The sequence below is a fragment of the Zingiber officinale genome, chromosome 7B, assembly GCF_018446385.1.
Source record: "Zingiber officinale cultivar Zhangliang chromosome 7B, Zo_v1.1, whole genome shotgun sequence".
NCBI classification, from domain to species: Eukaryota; Viridiplantae; Streptophyta; class Magnoliopsida; order Zingiberales; family Zingiberaceae; genus Zingiber; species Zingiber officinale.
In genome coordinates this window covers 3,729,937-3,747,922 of record NC_055999.1, presented here as the reverse complement: position 1 = coordinate 3,747,922, position 17,986 = coordinate 3,729,937, and the positions used below count along the sequence as shown (strand labels likewise).

General features: G+C 34.9%; 1 protein-coding gene across 1 annotated transcript; it reads right to left on the bottom strand.

Moving 5' to 3' along the window:
• Nucleotides 1–9,971: 9,971 nt before the first annotated feature.
• Nucleotides 9,972–10,630, bottom strand: LOC122003506. Its single transcript, XM_042558615.1, has 2 exons — nt 10,236–10,630; nt 9,972–10,140 (listed from the first exon to the last, which is right to left on the bottom strand). Exons 1-2 carry the CDS (start codon nt 10,585–10,587, stop codon nt 10,124–10,126), a joined length of 369 nt encoding a protein of 122 aa, XP_042414549.1. The 5' UTR covers nt 10,588–10,630; the 3' UTR covers nt 9,972–10,123.
• Nucleotides 10,631–17,986: the final 7,356 nt, after the last annotated feature.

Here is a 17,986-nt window from a genome sequence, read left to right as displayed (position 1 = left end):
ATTTCCAAAATTTTTAAAGTTGTAAGCTAGCTAATCCAAGTTTAATAATATTGATTATTTTACCTCCTAGTCATTTGACGGGTGTATCTTCCTTTATATAATATGAAAACGGAGTATAAAGAACGTCTGAGGTTATTTTAATTATCTTTTACTATAATAATATTGATTATTTTAAAATTTTAAAATTAAATCATTGGAAAAAATTTATTATCAGTTAATTTATACATCACATTCTACTTGTTATTTAATTTGCTATATTTTATGTCAATTTTAATTAGGGGCAGAGAAAAAATAACATACTAAACATTTGGTATATTGCACATGAAATATACTGAATCATATCAATATTTTAGTATAACAAAAATTTAAGTACGGTATTATAACGTATCAAACATTAGGTATGTTGCACATGAAACATACTGAATCATATCAATATTTTAGTATAACAAAAATTTAAGTACGGTATTATAATGTATTGAATTTTTTAGTGTAGTGCTTAAAAAATGGTCCATTTAAATAAATCAAGATTTATACTACGGATTGATACTAAAAGGTTTAAGTAATTAATATGTTAATAAATCTGGCCCAATTTGTTAGCAATCTGACCTAACTTACCCTTTTAAATACATGCCTTGGGTTTTCTTTTTGATTTTTCCCTCTCCCCTCATCTTGAAGCCATCTCCTCCCCACACCTCCATCCGAAACCTAGCAATTTTGGAGAAGATAAAGGTAGATTCTTGTTGGATCGCTTAAGGTCATTTTTTTGCCTTACGTCTCGTAGGTTATCCTTCGTACACAAAACACCAAGGCAAGATTTCTAACATTTGTTTATGCACTATATGGTTCATAATATGAATGTTTTAATGTTTGATGCATGTTTTATGGATAGCGAATACATTTCGATCGCTATGATGTTTTGACAAGGTTATATGACCTTTTTACTTGAAAATTTTGATACTGGAATTTCCATGAAGTTGTTGTTGCCTTAAAGGGTTGGAGTGAGGTTTTTGATGCAGATTTATCAATCATTTGGTTGAAAATTCGTTGCTAAAATTTCTATGAAATTGCTACCACCTTAGAGGTGTGGGGGGTTGAGGTTTTTGATACAAATTTGTCGATGTTTGGTTTGAAATTCATGGCTAAAATTTCTATAGAATTGTTGCTACCGTAGAGGTGTGGGGATGAAGTTTTTGATGTAGATTTGTCGATGTTTGGTTTGAAATTTTGTAGATTGAATTTCTGTGAAATTGATGCCACCTTAGAGGTGTGGAGGTGAGGTTTTTTATGCAAATTTATCGACGTTTGGTTTGAAAATTCATGGCTAGAATTTCTGTGAAATTGTTGCCATCTTAGAGGTGTGGGGGTGAATTTTTTTTTTTACAGATTTCTTGATGTTTGGTTTGAAAATTTATGGCCAGAATTTCTGTCAAATTGTTGTCACCTTAGAGGTGTGGGGGTGAGGTTTTTGATACAGATTAATCAACGTTTAGTTTGAAAAATCGTTGTTGGAATTTCTATGAAGTTGTTGCCACCTTAGATGTGTGGAGGTGAAGTTTTATCACAGATTTGTCGACCTTTGGATTTAAGTTTATTGCTGGAAATAGTCAGGAATTATCGTTTTCTTAGAGACATGGAAGGAGATGGGAGGGCAGGATCCTTATCATGACATTTCTATAAGTATCCCGTAGTAGTTTTGATGTGATCAACCAAGTCAAGTTAGGTCTTATTGTGTTTTAACCCTTGTGTCTAAGTGTACAAGAACTCAGGAGTATAGGAAATTGAGCAAAAGACACAGCTAGCGAGAAGGACGACACGAGAGAGAGTCGACAGGCTCTGTGCGTCCAAAGGACGAGGTATTATGAAAGAGTACGCTGGCGAACGAGAAGGAGGCGCGGGGCATTTCTGAGAGACGAGAAGCCGGAAAGGAAGGTTGCTTGAGAAGGTCGAAAAATGAGTTCGGATGAGCTCTATTCCAGATGACCGAAATCACCCAAGCATGTAAAACCAGAGTGGAAGACCCAGACTAAAAAGTCAACTAGGGGTTGACTTTTGGGTTCGGGCGCCCGGATCACCTGGCACCCCCTGGGTGCCTCGCCCACAGGGACTGTGTTGACCCAGTTTGGGCACCTAGAACCCTTCCAAGGGCTCTAACCAAAAACTTTATCGAAACACGATGTGACCTGATTTGTTACGACGGGGATAAAATTTTATCCTCTACCAGGCGCCTGGAACCCTTCCAGGTGCCTCGATTAAGGTTATAAATATAACCCTAATCCCAGTAGCTTAGAACAATCACTTGTAATCAATTCCTTTGTCTGTTCTACTATTGTGTGAGTTGTCAACGCTGTAAGAGGCTTCTCCGCCTAAAGGAGACTTGGATAGTGAGCTTTAACCGTCTTGGATTAGCAATTACCTTATTGTAAGCCAAGAACCTCTTTGTGCCTCTTCTTTCTTTCTAATCAATTTATTAATCACTTTTATACAAGTGTTAGTTTAATAAAGTTGTAAAGTTCGAGAAGGATTTTTGTTTCTTTTATTTTTGTGGAGGGCTATTCATCCCCTCTAACCGACCGCCAGGGGACCAACAATTGGTATCAGAACCAAGACGCTTCAAGAGAACTAACCGCCAACCGAAGCACAAGAGATAGCCGGGCTGAGCATCTACCCACCTAAATTCTAGGGGAAATTGAGGATTTAGAAAAGAAAGATAGATATATTCTTCAAAATGGACTTTGGTTTATTACTAATATTGAAATATAGTTTTGTAGCACCAAAGGACAAAAAAGAGTATCAATGGACCAAGAAGGAGCAAGCATACTTCGTAGCAAATGGACGAGCGAAATTTTATCTACTGAGTGTGTTACCTCCGTAAGAAGTCAATAGAATCAGCGCCTACGAATCAGTAAAGGAGCTTTGGGAAAAGTTCCTGGAACTACACGAAGGTACGTCCGAAGCCAAACTAGCGAGATGGGACCTGCTCCAGAACCAGATCAGCAACCTCCGATTAGAAGAAGGTGAAACTGTTGCACACCTTCACTTAGGGATCAAGGAGCTCATCACAGAACTCACAAATTTTGGAAAAAAGGTAACCAACTGAGATTCGCTAAGGTGCATTCTTAATGCCATTCCTAGGAATTCTGAATGGGTACCCTTAATAGATGCTTATTATATCTCTAAGGATCTAGAGGTAAGTATGTTAGAAGAGTTATTTTCGATATTTGAAGTTCATGAAACAAGATGTACAGATCTGAAAAAGGAGCCCAAGCACAACATTGCCTTAAAGGCAAAAATGGATGATCCGGAATTCAAAACTTCTCTCGATGATGAAAAATAGTCTTTATGGTAAGAAAATTTAAAAAGTTATTTAAAACTAATAAATTTAATCAAGTACAGACTAAAAGAAGAAGAAGAAAGGTAAGATGCTACTACTGCAATGAAGAAGAGAACGTGAAAAATAACTGTCCTAAATTGAAGAGCAAGAACAAGAACAAGGATAAGAGCAAGGACAAAAGACCAGTCTAGACAAAGCATTGAAATCTAAAGGTGATGTGGGACGAAACATTGTCCGAATCGAAGATCGAAGTCATCGCCCGACTTGCGCTAGTGGCAAGTCACCAAGAAGAAGAAAATGAAGCAAGTTCTGTTGGGGTTGCAAGGTTGCAAACATAGTCCCATATTGGAAACACATGTGAAAGATCATGGGTTTATAAGAGAAAAGATATCTCCATTGGCATGAGGCCTTTTGGGAAGAGCCCAAGAGCAAAGCCATGAGGGTCTAGGCCCAAAGTGGACAATATCATGCTATTGTAGAGATATCTAAATTCTTTTCGATCCAAAAATTGGTATCAGAGCTCGGACTGCCAGAAGGTTTAACCGCCAATTGTGCACAAGAGCTATGGTTTGATTGAGCCATGTGAGTACAATATTGACCTCGAACAAAGAAAGTGGGGGCTCCTATGTTCGGATCAAGAGGACCAGACACCAGGCAGGAAGTCCTAGTTGCGACTAGGCAAGGAAGTCCTAGTAGGTCGGGTGGACCGAGGGGCAGAAAGACCTGGTGGGTCGAGGATCGGACGTGGGAAACCTATGGTCCTTTGTTTGAAGGGGGGATTGTTGGGATTGCAAGGTTGCAAACATAGTCCCATATTGGAAACACATGGGAAAGATCGATTTCGACAAAATAAAAATAAAAAATAAAAAGAAGAAATTAAAAATTCTGTATGTTCGAATATAGCTATTTCTAGTTTCAAAAATTATAATGGACTAAATTAGCACTTTAGATATCACAAAGGTCAAATCAAAATTAAATTCTTCCGAGAAATAAAATTTCATTACTCATATGTAGAAATAATTTTGACTTTTTTTTACCGTTGTATTATTTTTCTATAGATTTTTTAAACAAAATCCGTATTCTTCAAATTTAAAATATCTTGCAGTACTATTTTTTTTTTTATAAAATTTATTTTTCTGTGAAATTTTATTCTTTTCTCTATCTAAGCAAATTTTCCTAAATTTTGTTTACTGTTGATGAATTTTTCTATAAATTATTTATCCAATGGAAATTTTTAATATTAAAAATTCTCAAAAATTTTATTTTTTATGCAAAGTTACTTATTATTAAACATTGTCAGAAAATATTTTAAGATTTTTCGAGGTTAATAACTATTTTTAAGCATTTTTTCATAAATATGTTTTTATGTAGAATAGAATTTATTTCTGCTTACAAAAATAGAAATTATTTTTTAAAATTTTATATCTGCTTTATATATGACCTTTCAACCATTATAAATTTTATTTTAGAATTTTTCCAAGTCTAAATTTTTTTAGTAGTTTATAAATTAAAAATTTTATATTTTCAAAACTTAAAACTTCTTGATTTTTTTATAGTAATATATTTTATCCCTTAACTTTGCTTCAATATATATAGATTATCCTATTTTAATATAATCAAAGGAGGGAGAATTAGAGATTAAATCTAGGGGGAGGGTATCATTCATTCCATTAATTTTTTCATATTTTGTACTTGCAAAAATCATTACCTTACTGTTATTTATGTTTGATTTATCCTAACTTAACTTAGGTTGCTCACATCAAAAAGAGAGAGATTATAAGTACCCCGTGATAGTTTTGATGTGATCAACCAAGTCAAATTAGGTCCTGTTGTGTTTTAACTCTTGTGTCTAAGTGTGCACGAACTTAGGAACATAGGAAGTCGAGCGAACGACACAGCTAACGAGAAGGACGACACGGAAGAGAGTCGATGAGCTCGGTATGTCTGAGGGATGAGGTGCTGCAGAAGAGTACGCAGGTGGACGAGAAGGAGGCGTGCGACATTTCTGAGGGACGAGAAGCTAGAGCGGAAAGTTACTCAAGAAGACCGGAAAATGAGTTTGGGTGAGCCCTATTCCAAATAGCCGAAATCACCCAAACGAGCGGAATCGGAATGGAAGATCCAGATAAAAAAGTCAACCAGAGGTTGACTTTCGGGTATGGGTGTCGGGATCACCTAGCCGCCCCTTAGGCGCCTCGCCTAGGGGGGTTGTGTCGACTCAGTCTGGGTGCTTGAACCAGAAACTTTATCGAAACACGACGTGGCCCGATCCATTGCGATGGGAATAAAATTTTATCCCCCTCCAGGCACCTAGAATCCTTCTAGGCACTCCGATTAGGGCTATAAATACAACCCTGATCTCAGTAGCTTAGAACAATCATTTGTAATCAATTTCTTTGTCTGTTCTATTACTGTGTGAGCTGTCAAGGCTGTAAGAGGTTTTTCCGCCTGAATGAGACTTTGATAGTGAGCTTTAACTGTCTTGAATTAGCAATCATCTAATTACAAATCAACTAACCTTTCTGTGCCTCTTCTTTCTTTCTAATCAGTTTGTTAATAACTTTTTATACAAGTATTAGTTTAATAAAGCTGTAAAGTTCGAGAAGGATTTTTATTTCTTTTATTTTTATGCAGGGTTATTCACCTCCTCTAGCCGACCGCCAGGAGACTAACAATTTCTATTTTTATTTACTTCCCATCTATTAGCACCTCGAACTCTATTATCACAATTGTTAGTAGAGTATTGATGCATGCAAGTTGATTGTTTATTTTAGTATGCAAGCAAATCATTTTATTTTTTTAACAATGTCTTTCTATGCATGAAATGTAATAATGTCTTGTTTTAGTAATGTGAACTGTATGTGACAATGTGACAGATAGGGGAATTCAGCTTAAGAAAGGTCTGATGAATCTTATCAAAACAAAAGAAGTTTAGGAATAATCCGGCTTAAGAAGAGTCCGGTGAACCTTACCAAAACAAAAGAGGTTTAGAAATCTGGCTTAAGAAATGCCCGGTGAACCTTATCAACCTAATACTAGGATAAAAATTTGGCCAAACGAACAGAAGTTTAGGAAAAAAGAGTCATACTGAATGATATGAATTCACTTAAATATTTTAATATTCAAAGTTAATGTCTGATATTCTTTTATTAAAGTTTGAAGATCCATGAAACTAAATGTTAATAAGGTTTAAATTTAAATGTTTAAGGTATTTTCTTAAAAATATATATATTGAAAAGTTTATGAATTATGTTTATTTCTTGCTATAAAATGTTTGAACTTGCTTAGAGTTCTATACAACTCGAACAGTTTGGAGGCTCTAGACTCCATTTTAGCTCTGCTTTTCATCAAATTTCTTCCATATGAACATGCACATGTCAAGGAACATGGCTAGAGTGTACTCCTTGATTAAATCTCCAATTTGAAGGTCTTTTTTTTAAAAGTCTTTTCCTTCATGTATGTTTCATGTGAGCATGCTCCTTTCTTTGACTTCATGTTTCAAGGCTCTTTACTCCATTTTTCCTCCAAAAATACATCCTATCAATCAAAACAAGTAAAGAGTAGATCTCTGAACAAAGGGAGTAGAAATATGACATTATAATTAAATAGGGTGTAATAAATATAGATTATGCTCATGAAATATAAGTAGATGTGTGTCAAAATGTGAATAAAAGTGTATGTAATTTACACACATTAGCTGCTCATGAACGGTGGCACAGCTCGGATCACACGGTGAAACCACCTTCACGAGCTCCTATCAAAGAGGAGAGGAGGAGAGGGTCGTGCTAGTAGAGGTGCACAGCGTCGAGACAATCGGGTGACATGATAGGGATAACAACGTCAGGTGGTGTGGCAGGGGAGCGAGATACGCAGATTAGGGAAGAAAGAAAAAAAAATATATCCATTTCAGAAATTAAATATTTCCTCATTTAAATAGGGTAGCTAAATAAACTATCCTTTTTAACCTTTTATCCCCATAAAATATAAAATGACTATATTTCCTAATTAATTATCCATTTTATTGACTCAGTAGATCCATATAGTGCAGGTAATGAGGAGACAGAGGATTTGATGGATGAGCTAACTTATACCAAGCAGTGCACATCTGATAGTCTTGCCCTTTTTAATTCTTCTTTTTCAGTAGTTTACATTATTCTCCGTGTTCCGTGTTAGGTTATTGAGTTTTCTTTTTCGAGTCGATGATATAATTGTTGGTCGGATATCGTAGATTCCTTAATGTGGATAGGTACATATGCGAGTCTTTAGATATTTATTCACACTGTTAATTCTGATGTTTAGACATAAATTTATTTTACTGATTGCTAGTTGAGCATATTTTGAGATACACGACTATGGAGTTGATTTTTTTATTTATTGAGGGTTTTGCACGGCTTGTTTTGAAAGCTATAGGGGGATAAAATTTTAGGTTGTTTCATTTAGTATTGATATGAGATTTAACATCAGTATACCGCATATATTTATTTCGATATTTATACCATACTGAAAATTTAGTATATCAAAATTGTAATACGATATCAATTTTTTTATATCAAACTTTTAAGTATAGTATATGGTATACAAGTTTAGGATTCAATATATCATACCAAATCATCCTTGGTAATTTTTCACATGCTTACCCTTACTAAGGAATTCACAAGATCTAATTCCTTTTTTTTTCTTTCTATAAGTTCTCTTAGAAAAAAAAAATCTTAGGTATGAAACATACCTTTGCGGCTTGTGGGGTGACAACAATTTTGAATTGAATTCTGCAAAAATTTATTTATCATTTAGATCTTAGATCGAAAGTTTTGCTTACATATCAATGTCATAGTCTTGAATAGTAATAAAGAAATCAATAAAAATTTCTTGATTTAATGCCCTTGAATTGTTGTGTTGATTGGTGTCTGTTTTGTCATTGTGAGTCACCGACTTGTTGTGAAATATTAGTCAATTTACATATATAACATCATGTTGTTGATATATGATTTATAACTCAAGTTGTTAACTTAATGCATGATATTGATTATATTGTTAATTTACGATCTGAGATTTAAAATGTATTAATGGTCCATGATTTGATTTTATTTACAATCATATCCGAGCTGTTATTCAGTTCTAATTTGGCTTGTTAAATTGTGACAATGATTATATGGTTTTACTACTATATTTTATATTATTTTTAGATTTGACTAACTGATTTCCCTCATTTATTGATTTGATTAGTCAATCTTTTTTTATTTAATTTTCTTACCTGAGATTTGATTTATATGTTTTTACATTTGATTGATTCCATCTAGAGATGAACCAAGTGAATATTATTTTATCAATTAATATATGATTTCTCTATGTTAATAGTAGACGTGGATGGACATTATTCAAGAGTTTCCAGATCCATATGTATGAATTGTCTGATATGATGTTTGACTATTATCCCAATTTAAATAGACTATAGAAATCAGCTTTCAAGGTCTCTCAATTAATTCTATTTTGAGCCATCTCTCCGCCTCATCGTCGCTTCCTCAATGTTATGGTGCGCTCTTCTTTCCAGATCTATGTTCTCATCAGTCATGCCGGTTTTGGAGCATCTCTTAATCAATCCTACTTTAAAGTATCTCTCTGTCGCCTCGTAGTCACGTCTCGATGTTGTGGTGCGCTCTTTTTTTTTTAGATCTATGTTCTTGGGGCACATCGGTGCTGATGGTGCTAGTGGTGTTGGTTGCCTATCCTAATTATGATGCTGCTGATGAGGTTGGTGGTGTTGGTTGTTGATCGTTATTTTTTTTACCTCTTTTTGAAATGTATCGTTTTTTATCTTATAGTTATTTAGCCTTAAGGATTTGATATATATATTCAATTCATATATAAATTTATCAAATTTTAAACCTCGAGTTCATTTCCTAATTTATACATTGGAAACATAGTAGTGCATTGCTTAAGTGTGTAGAGGGCAACATCAAAATTGTCGGATAAATGGTATGAAATTTATATCTGAAATTTGATATATCAAAATTTGAATATGATATAAGTATGAATTTTTTTTATACTGAACTTTTTTGATACGGTAACAACTCCTAATTTTGATACTACAAACTAATTTAAAATTTAACTTATAATATAAATATTAGTGACTTTATTGATTTAAATTATAGAAAACCATCAACGTTGTGTCTGATTTTAAAATTGTAAAATGTATTTTGCTTAGAACGGTCTTTTGTTTCTTTGATGCTATCTAATTCCAACTCTAATTGTTCATCTGTCATGAGTTAATCCATGCTTAATTAGAGTGAAGTGAAACATTTTAAATCCAGCTCCTTACCTTACGCCCGTGAATAAGTATTCCGTCTTATTTTCTCAGTTAAAAGCATTTTTCTGAAATTCATGTATGTTATTTTATCTTCTTCTATTTCAAAAATTAGACCTTCAATTACTTTATCGTTAAGAGCCATCAAACATGCTGGCTGATGTAATATAGTGCTCCAGTAAACGCATATAAAATTGTGGTCACTTTAATCTACTTTTTGTCCATTTAGATGTTGACTGCACTATTCATACTCCAGAATTACAAGACAATAATAATCTTGCATGTTATGTTTTATTATGCCAAAGAGTCTTAAGTTAATCTGATTTCATGCTTGTATCAGATGGGGAAGACTTTCAATTCCATTGATTTGAACAAGTTAGTTCATCATCAACACTTACACGTACGGCACATCACTTACTTAGACACATCACAACACGTACAATACTTCAAAATATATATATATATATATATATATATATATATATACTCTATCACGGCAATGTGTAGCCTGCAAAAGTTTGACAAGTAGGAGAATTTAATTAATCACTAAGGAATTTTAGCTTATTTATAAACATATATAAAGTAAGTGCTGAATTAATTAACCTCCGCAATTGTAGCCAACGGGGCGGTTGGCGAGTTTGCAGCGCTTGGGGATGGTGACGGCGATCTCCGGCTTGACGCCGACGCTCTTGGCGATGTCGGAGAGCATGACGGCGCAGAGGCACCCGGGGTTCTGTCCTATTCTCTGCACCGCGGAGCAGCAGCCGGAGGAGACCTGCGCCGTCGCGTCCTGCCCTGCCGTCGCGCACACCGCCATCTGCACCGCCATCTGCTGCACCGGGACGCGCCCGCATTCCCCGGCGCCGTCGACGCTGCGACGTACAGAGAGCAGAAGCAGTAGGATCAGCGGGAAGACGAAGCAGTTAGATCGCCTCATAGTGGCTGCCTCCATCATCGACGATCTAGGCTGGGTGTCGTGATGATGATGATTGAGGAGCGTGATTGTTCATTTATAGAGCGCGGAGGGAATGCGCGCGAACTGGAGCTAGCAGATGAGCACTGCCACCTCAAGAGGCACGTCGGGTAATGGAGGGAGCACTTTGTAGCTATTCTGCGAAAGGTGAAATGGAGCACTTCGTAGATATGATAGAACGTTAGGTGTGCCTTAATGGAGCACTCACTTATTATATTCGACCTTTATTTTTTATTCTAAATGAAAAAAAAATTATATATGTAGGACGTAAAATTATTATATTTGTTAAGTTAATGAATTTTATTTAATTTTATATTCTAAATAAAAAGTCATTTCACATCTAAACACACTCACTAAAAATTATATTATATTTTTCTGAAAATTGATGTTTTTTTATCATCAAGAAATAATATTTCTTCAATCAAATTCAAATTAAGCTCGAAATAGATTGAGAGATGCGGACTAAGACACAAGTTTTGCATTGTATGTGAGTTTATGGGCTTAATGGACCTGTTGTATTATTTAAATTAAGTCAAAATTAGGAGAGAATATGTTCGTATTTAATGGATATATTTTGAATTAAGTCAAAATTTAGATGCATAATTTAAGAATCCATGGCATGATTTTAAAATGAGACTAATTTCTCTTACTGCTATATAAAGGCATGTATAGCCTATATTTGTAATTATGTTTTTACATTTATTAGCAATTTGAAATAAATTGATTCTCGATTTTTATCTCTTTTTCATCTAAGTTGCTACTATCGAGTGTTCTCTTTTGTCTTTCCTTCATCTAAACGCTATCAAAGTGGTATTAGAGCGAGATTACCTTCTAGCTCATTTTTTTAATAGTAAAATATGACAAACAATTTTAATGTTGTTTGGTCTGGTCCCAAATTAGATGGGAAGCTCGATTATAATTATTGACAGATAATGATGTCTACACATTTGAAAGCTCAAAATCTTTGGAGCTCTATTGATTCAGGTCTTTCAGCAGGAGACAATACAAACTCTCAATGTCGAGATCAACTTGCGCTGGGACAAAATTCATCAAGGAGTAGATTATTCAATTTTTGACATGATAGCAAATACCAAGACCACAAAGGTGGCATGGGATATCTTAAAATTGTCATACTAAGGAGTTGATCGAGCACAAAAATCAAAGTTGCAATTGCTACGAAAGCTATACGATCGATGTGAGATGACCACTACAGAAACAGTCGAGCAATATTTTTCACGTCTTACTGATCTTGTCAATAAAATGAGATTATATGGAGATAAAATTGGAGATGATGCCGTAGTTGAGAAGATTCTTCGAACCATGCATTGAAAAAAAAGGTAGATCCGCTACCTTAGCGACCCCCATAGTGCCAGCCCCACGAATATGGAGAGAGGTTCATGCAGGTACACAGGCCATAGGTGCATGGCGGGGTAAACCCCAGGTCGTCAGTTACTGAGAATCGACCCCTGACCATTACACCAGAGATATCATGCGTCCACCGTCTACACTACGCCATGGGGGCATGAACCATACCATTGAAGTATGATCATGTGGTGGCCTCAATTCAAGAATCACATGATATTGAACAGCTGACAATTAAAAGGTATGATAGAAAATCATATTAATAGGATTGAAGCAAAGATGGAAACACCAGCAAATGAAGAAGCTTTAAAGATTCAGGTTACTCTTAACACAATTGACTCTAGTCAAAGAGGAGGATTCAATAGAGGTCGTGGAAGAGAAAGAGGATATAAAGGAAAAGGACGAGGTAATTACTCAAATCAAGGAAAAGGTGGAGATAATGTCAAGCAAGATAAGTTTCCTGCTCACTACTATAATTGTAGAAAATATGGGCATAAAATTGCAGATTATAGATATAAGAAATTCAACAATCGTGGCAACCAGGCAAATATTGTTGAAAATTTGGTGAGAACAATGAATCTGGAACTTTACTATTGGTCAGTAACAGTTTACCTGCATATGAAAACGTATGGTTTTTGGATACTAGATGTAGTAACCATATGTGTGGAAGAAAAGAGTTATTCTCGAAGTTAGATGAATCAATTCAGTCAGAGGTTACTTTTAGAAATAAGATAAAAGTACTAATTTTGGGAAAAGGTAAAATTTATATTCAGTTAAAAGATGATTCTCAAAATTTTATATCTGATGTCTTTCATATTCCTGAACTTCACCAAAACTTATCAAGTATAGGACAATTATCAGAAAAGGGTTATAAAATATACATTACTCAGGGGTATTGCACCATAACATATGGGAAAAGGAAATTGATAGCAAAAGTAAAGATGTCTCAAAATAGATTATTTCCTTTGAAAATTCAACATAAATTTCTTTCTTGTTTTAATTATGAGATTTTGGATGATAATTAGTTGTGGCATATGCGTTTTGGGCACTTTCATTTGTCTGAGTTAAATTAATTAGTAAGAAAGAAACTTGTTTTTGAGTTACCTGATATTATGAAGCCTAATCATGTTTGTGAAACTTGCTTAATTGGCAAGAAGCATAGAGAACCTTTTCCTGTAGGAAAGTCACGGAGAGCCACAAAATAGTTAGAACTTATTCATTTAGATTTGTTCATGGTTGAAGTTTCATCACTTAGAGGTAATAAGTATTTTATTACTTTTATTGATGATTTGAGTCGAAAAACTTGAGTTTATCTTCTACATCAAAAGTCAGAAGCATGTGATATTTTCAAACAATTTAAGTTATTTGTTGAAAAACAAAGTGGACATGAAATCAAAATCTTAAGAACTGATAGAGGTACAGAATATATTGTATTGATTAGTCCTAGGAAGATCGTACCGGTTCCACTGTATAAAAAATTTATACAAGTGTCAAACCTTTCCTAAATAACCTATTGTGTTCTTTAGAAGTTAAATTAGGAATCACAAACGGAACTTAACATTATTGATTTCAAATTTAACTTATCTGTTTTTAATGGTTTAGACTTGGATCGCAAACGGAACTTAATACTATTGATCCAAATCCACCTATGTTATAAATTCAACTAAATATTAATTTCCAAAATTGGCTTCTAGGTTAAACATGGCGAGGCACTAGACCTTCTTGGATATGAGAGCAACCACCACCGCCTAGACAAAGCCTTTTAAGGAAAGCTAATATTTAATTTCCTTATATAACTCTAGGTTTAACCAAAAGGAACAATCGAATCAAAAATTCAAAAAACAAAAAACACAAACTCGAATAATAAATTTGAAAAACTAGAATCTAATGCCTCTTGTGTTTGGAATTCATACAAAGAAAAATAACTAGCATAATGAGGAAGAAAATTACTAGTTATACCTTCTCTTTGTATGCTAATGACCTCGAGATCTTCTGCCGTATTCCTCGCCATGGACGGCGTGTGGGCGACGAACCTCCAAGATGAACATCACCCAAAGAGCTTCTCCTTCTTCTCTATGTTTCGACCACCACCACCACCAAGGAGCAAAAGAGAGCAAAGAGAAAAGAGAGGGAGAGAGGGTCGTCCACAAGAGGATCACTAACAAGAAAATAAAAATTGTTATCTCATGAGGCCTTCTCTCCTGTAACAATCTAAATTTCCTCATTTCGAGTTCTAATAGTGCTTAAAAAATATTTAGAAATATTCTAGAGATTTTTAGAAATTTTTAGAGTATTTTTATGTAATTTTTGGAGGTCGTTTGATATTTTTACCAAAAGGAAGAAGTTTCGAAAATAAAGAGGTTCGGACCCGCGACCTCCGACCGTTCCAAGTCTTAAGTGGTTTCGGCTAGCCATGCGTCCCAACGTGTGTTTCGTGATAAGAAGGGAAGCGAAACTATCTTAAGCAATAACCGAACCTAAAAATAACCCTAGGTTATAAAAGGATAAGTTAAGAGGAGAAGGGGAATATTTGCCGTGACCTAAACCCCCTTTCCTCTCCTTTCTCTCGCACGCAGCGTCAGCGGTGCTCGGGCGGAAGACAAAGCTGAAGCTAGGGCTTCATCTCCGACGGCCGACGAAGGGCAAATTCCGTGAGATCTTCACGGAATAGAGATCGGCTCATCGAGGAGAGCTTGTGGGCACGAAGAGGAGTCAGAAATTCGAGCTCTCCGCGAACCCTAGAGGCTTTCTTCTCCGGTTGTAAGTCGAGGGATGCCGGTAAGTTGCTCCTCACCTGTGGTAAGAGTAGCTATGGAGTTGTTCTTCTTGTTAGTTTCTTGTTTTTCCGAAGTATGTTGTAAGGAACAGAGCTTTGAAGTTTTCTGCCGCGGATTGAGGTTTCGGGTTTTGTTTTCTTGCTTCAGAATGCTGAACAGAATTGAGAATGCTAGAATTTTGTTTTTCCTTGCTTCCGGATTATACTGTGCAGTATTGGGATAGTTAGAGGCTTTAAGAGTAGCATGAGTTTCTTTGCTTTCTTTGCTTTCAGATTATACTGTACAGTATTGGGATAGCTAGAGGTTTATGAGTAGCATGTGTTCTTTGCTCTCTTTCTTTTTATCTCTGTTGTAGGAAGATTTAAGGTTCTAAATTCCAGCAAGTTTAAAGTTGATTTCGAAGCATGTTTTGGAGGAAGTTTATATTTAGGTTGCTGTCGTAAACCCAAGGGAAGAAAGAGGATGAACGATAGAGGTTAAGTATGTGGGTTGATTCCTTCAAGCTTGGAAATTAGTATTATAGCTTTTGAGTTGAATTGTTCTGTGTGACCTTGATAAGAATGCTCGGATCAATGTGGAGTTTTAAAGTTTTCGAATTTTGTTGCTCTATTAAGACATCAGCTGTGAACCGATTATGGATCAGTTACAAGGTTATAACTATTTCTTGATGATGTTTTTGAAGTTTAGATGAACTTGTTAAATTGTTTTCAGTATTTTGCTTCCAGTTGCCCATATGGAATAGAGTTTGTAAAGGAGTTTTATTAACTTTTGGAAACCGTTTTGGAGGTTGATCTTGAGGTGTTAGGAGCTTTAAGTACTATTGATTTCTAGCGTTGGTAGGTTTACACAGCTTTGGAGTTCATGTTAGTGGATTGGTTATAAAGTTTTGTTAAGTTTTGTGCAGAATTTTGGTTAAGTAGGTATGCAGATTTTGCTAAGTTTGAATACAGATTTTTACTAGGCTTGTATGCAGATTTTGATTTGTTTAGCATTGCAGATTTTGATGGTTTAGCATTGGAAGATCCAATTAGATCTCTAGTAGCTTAATTAGATTTGCAGATTTTAATTAAGCTTATAGTGCAGATTTTAATTAAGCTTATAGTGCAGATTTTTATTTAAGCTTATAGTGCAGATTTTAATTAAACTTATAGTGCAGATTTTTAATTAAGCTTACAGTGCAGATCTTGTTAAGTATTACAGTATTTTGAGTTTAAGAAAAGTATAAGAAATATAAAGAAAAGAAAGAAAAAGGCCAAGGCCTTAAGTAGATCCCAAAGTCAAAACTTCAGGGATTTTAGCACACAAGGTGTTCGTTAAAATGCCGAGGCATTATGTATTAGAAGTAATAAAAGATAACAAGTATTTTACTTTTAAAAAGGCTAGTACCCGACTTCCAAGATTGTCGTTAAACAAATCCAGGTGACCAATTCCAAGGTCTTGGCCCTGGTAAGACCAAGGTCTTTGCCCTCGTAGGACTGGTGACTAGCTACCACAGTCTCTATTAGGGAGCGCACATTGGTACTAAGCCTGGGCCCAAGAGAAAAGTTTATTATTATTTTCAAGTATAAGATTATAAGTTTTTGAAGCAAATGAAACAAGTTTCACTTATGTTTAGAGTCAACAAGTTTAGTTTCTTTTAATTCGAAGCATACAGTATTAGTTTTATTTGTTTCCTGATTAGTTTATTGAGCATGATTAGCCTTGTCTTCCAGCATGCAGTTTTATTCTTGTATATCATGAGTATGCAAATTTTAGTGCTTTGTTATTAGATGAGCATGAGTAGTTTTCTTCTTACAGATTCAGTTTTTAGCATTGCTGTATTTATATGCACATTCGAGCTTTTGTGAGTTAGACAGTGCTTACTAAGCATTCGCTTATAGTTTGCATTTCCTCTTACTATAGATAAAGGAAAGGAAAAGCTATAGCAAAGGAAGGCGACAAGGAGGTGTTCGATGATGTGTGATGCCAGGACTATGGGAGAGACTTGGGACATTATTAAGTTTCCGTGTTTTAGTGGATAAGAAACATTTGAGATTGTACTTTATATTCCATGTCATTTGAGATTATTCTTGCTTTAGATTGCATACTAAGATGAGTTCAGTTTAGTAAGTAGGTACTTTTGTGTTTGCATTGAGATATAGTTTCATATGTTTTCTGCTATTATGAGTTATATGTGCATGTCAGTATTGTATTGTATTTTAGTCCTGCTGAACTGCATATACTCTGTCGAAATTTTAAGTTTTCTGGAAAAAAAATTAAGTACAGTTTGTTACACTAGTTAAGTAAGAGTTTATAGTAGTTATGTAACAGACACCTTTAGAGAGTAGTGAGAAGGGTGGTCATTACATCTCCCCTTCTTTTATATTACTTGCCCAAGGCAAATAAAGAAAGACTTTTTACAAAAAATTAAAATATTCCTCTTGTTTTTCCTTTTCCCTTTTTATTTTTATTTTTCTCTTGATTGATTCAATCATCAATCATGGATTGATTGGCCGGCCCTTGCTTGGGCACCAAGCAAGGGTGGCCGACCACATCATTAAGAAGGAAAAATAATTTTTATAAAATTTTATAAAAGAAGAAATCCTCTTATAAAATTTTACAAGCTCTTTTTCTTAAAATGGATGTTAAAAAAGGAAAGTTTTAAAAATTAAAACCATGTTTTAAAATTTAAAACTTCTCTTCTAAAAATTTCTTTTTTTAACATGGTTTCAAAAAATAGAAAATTTTAATTTTAAAACATCTCTTTTTTTTTTCTAAAACCATGAGGATGGTTAAAAAAGAAAAGTTTTAAAACTTTTAAAACTCTCTATTAAACCATGTGGCTTAATTCAAATAAGGAAAGTTTTTCATTTTAAAATTTCTCTTTTAAAACTTATAGTTTTGTAAAGAGAAGATTTTAAAAATTCAAAACACCCCTTCACTTTTGAATTAATATGGCCGGCCCCTTCTTGCTTGGGCACCAAGCAAGGGGCCGACCCCTTAAGAGAAGATGGTGGCCGACTCTTGGCTTGGTCACCAAGCCTTGGGCCGGCCCTCTCTTGGACACCAAGAAGGGCTTTTATTTGGATGGACTTGAGGCTTTAATGAGGCTACGACAGAGACTTAGAGGAGAAATTGGTTTTGGCCTTCCGATGAGCTTGAGTATCCCGTGTTCGCCCCGAACACACAACTCAAGTTCATCAATAATAGCTCATTCCACTAGAGAGTTATTATTGCACTACCGCACCAATCCCAAATTACAT

What these genes read in the sequence shown, in the direction of transcription:
- LOC122003506 (XM_042558615.1), bottom strand. Translation starts at nt 10,587, where the DNA reads ATGATGGAGGCAGCCACTATGAGGCGATCTAACTGCTTCGTCTTCCCG.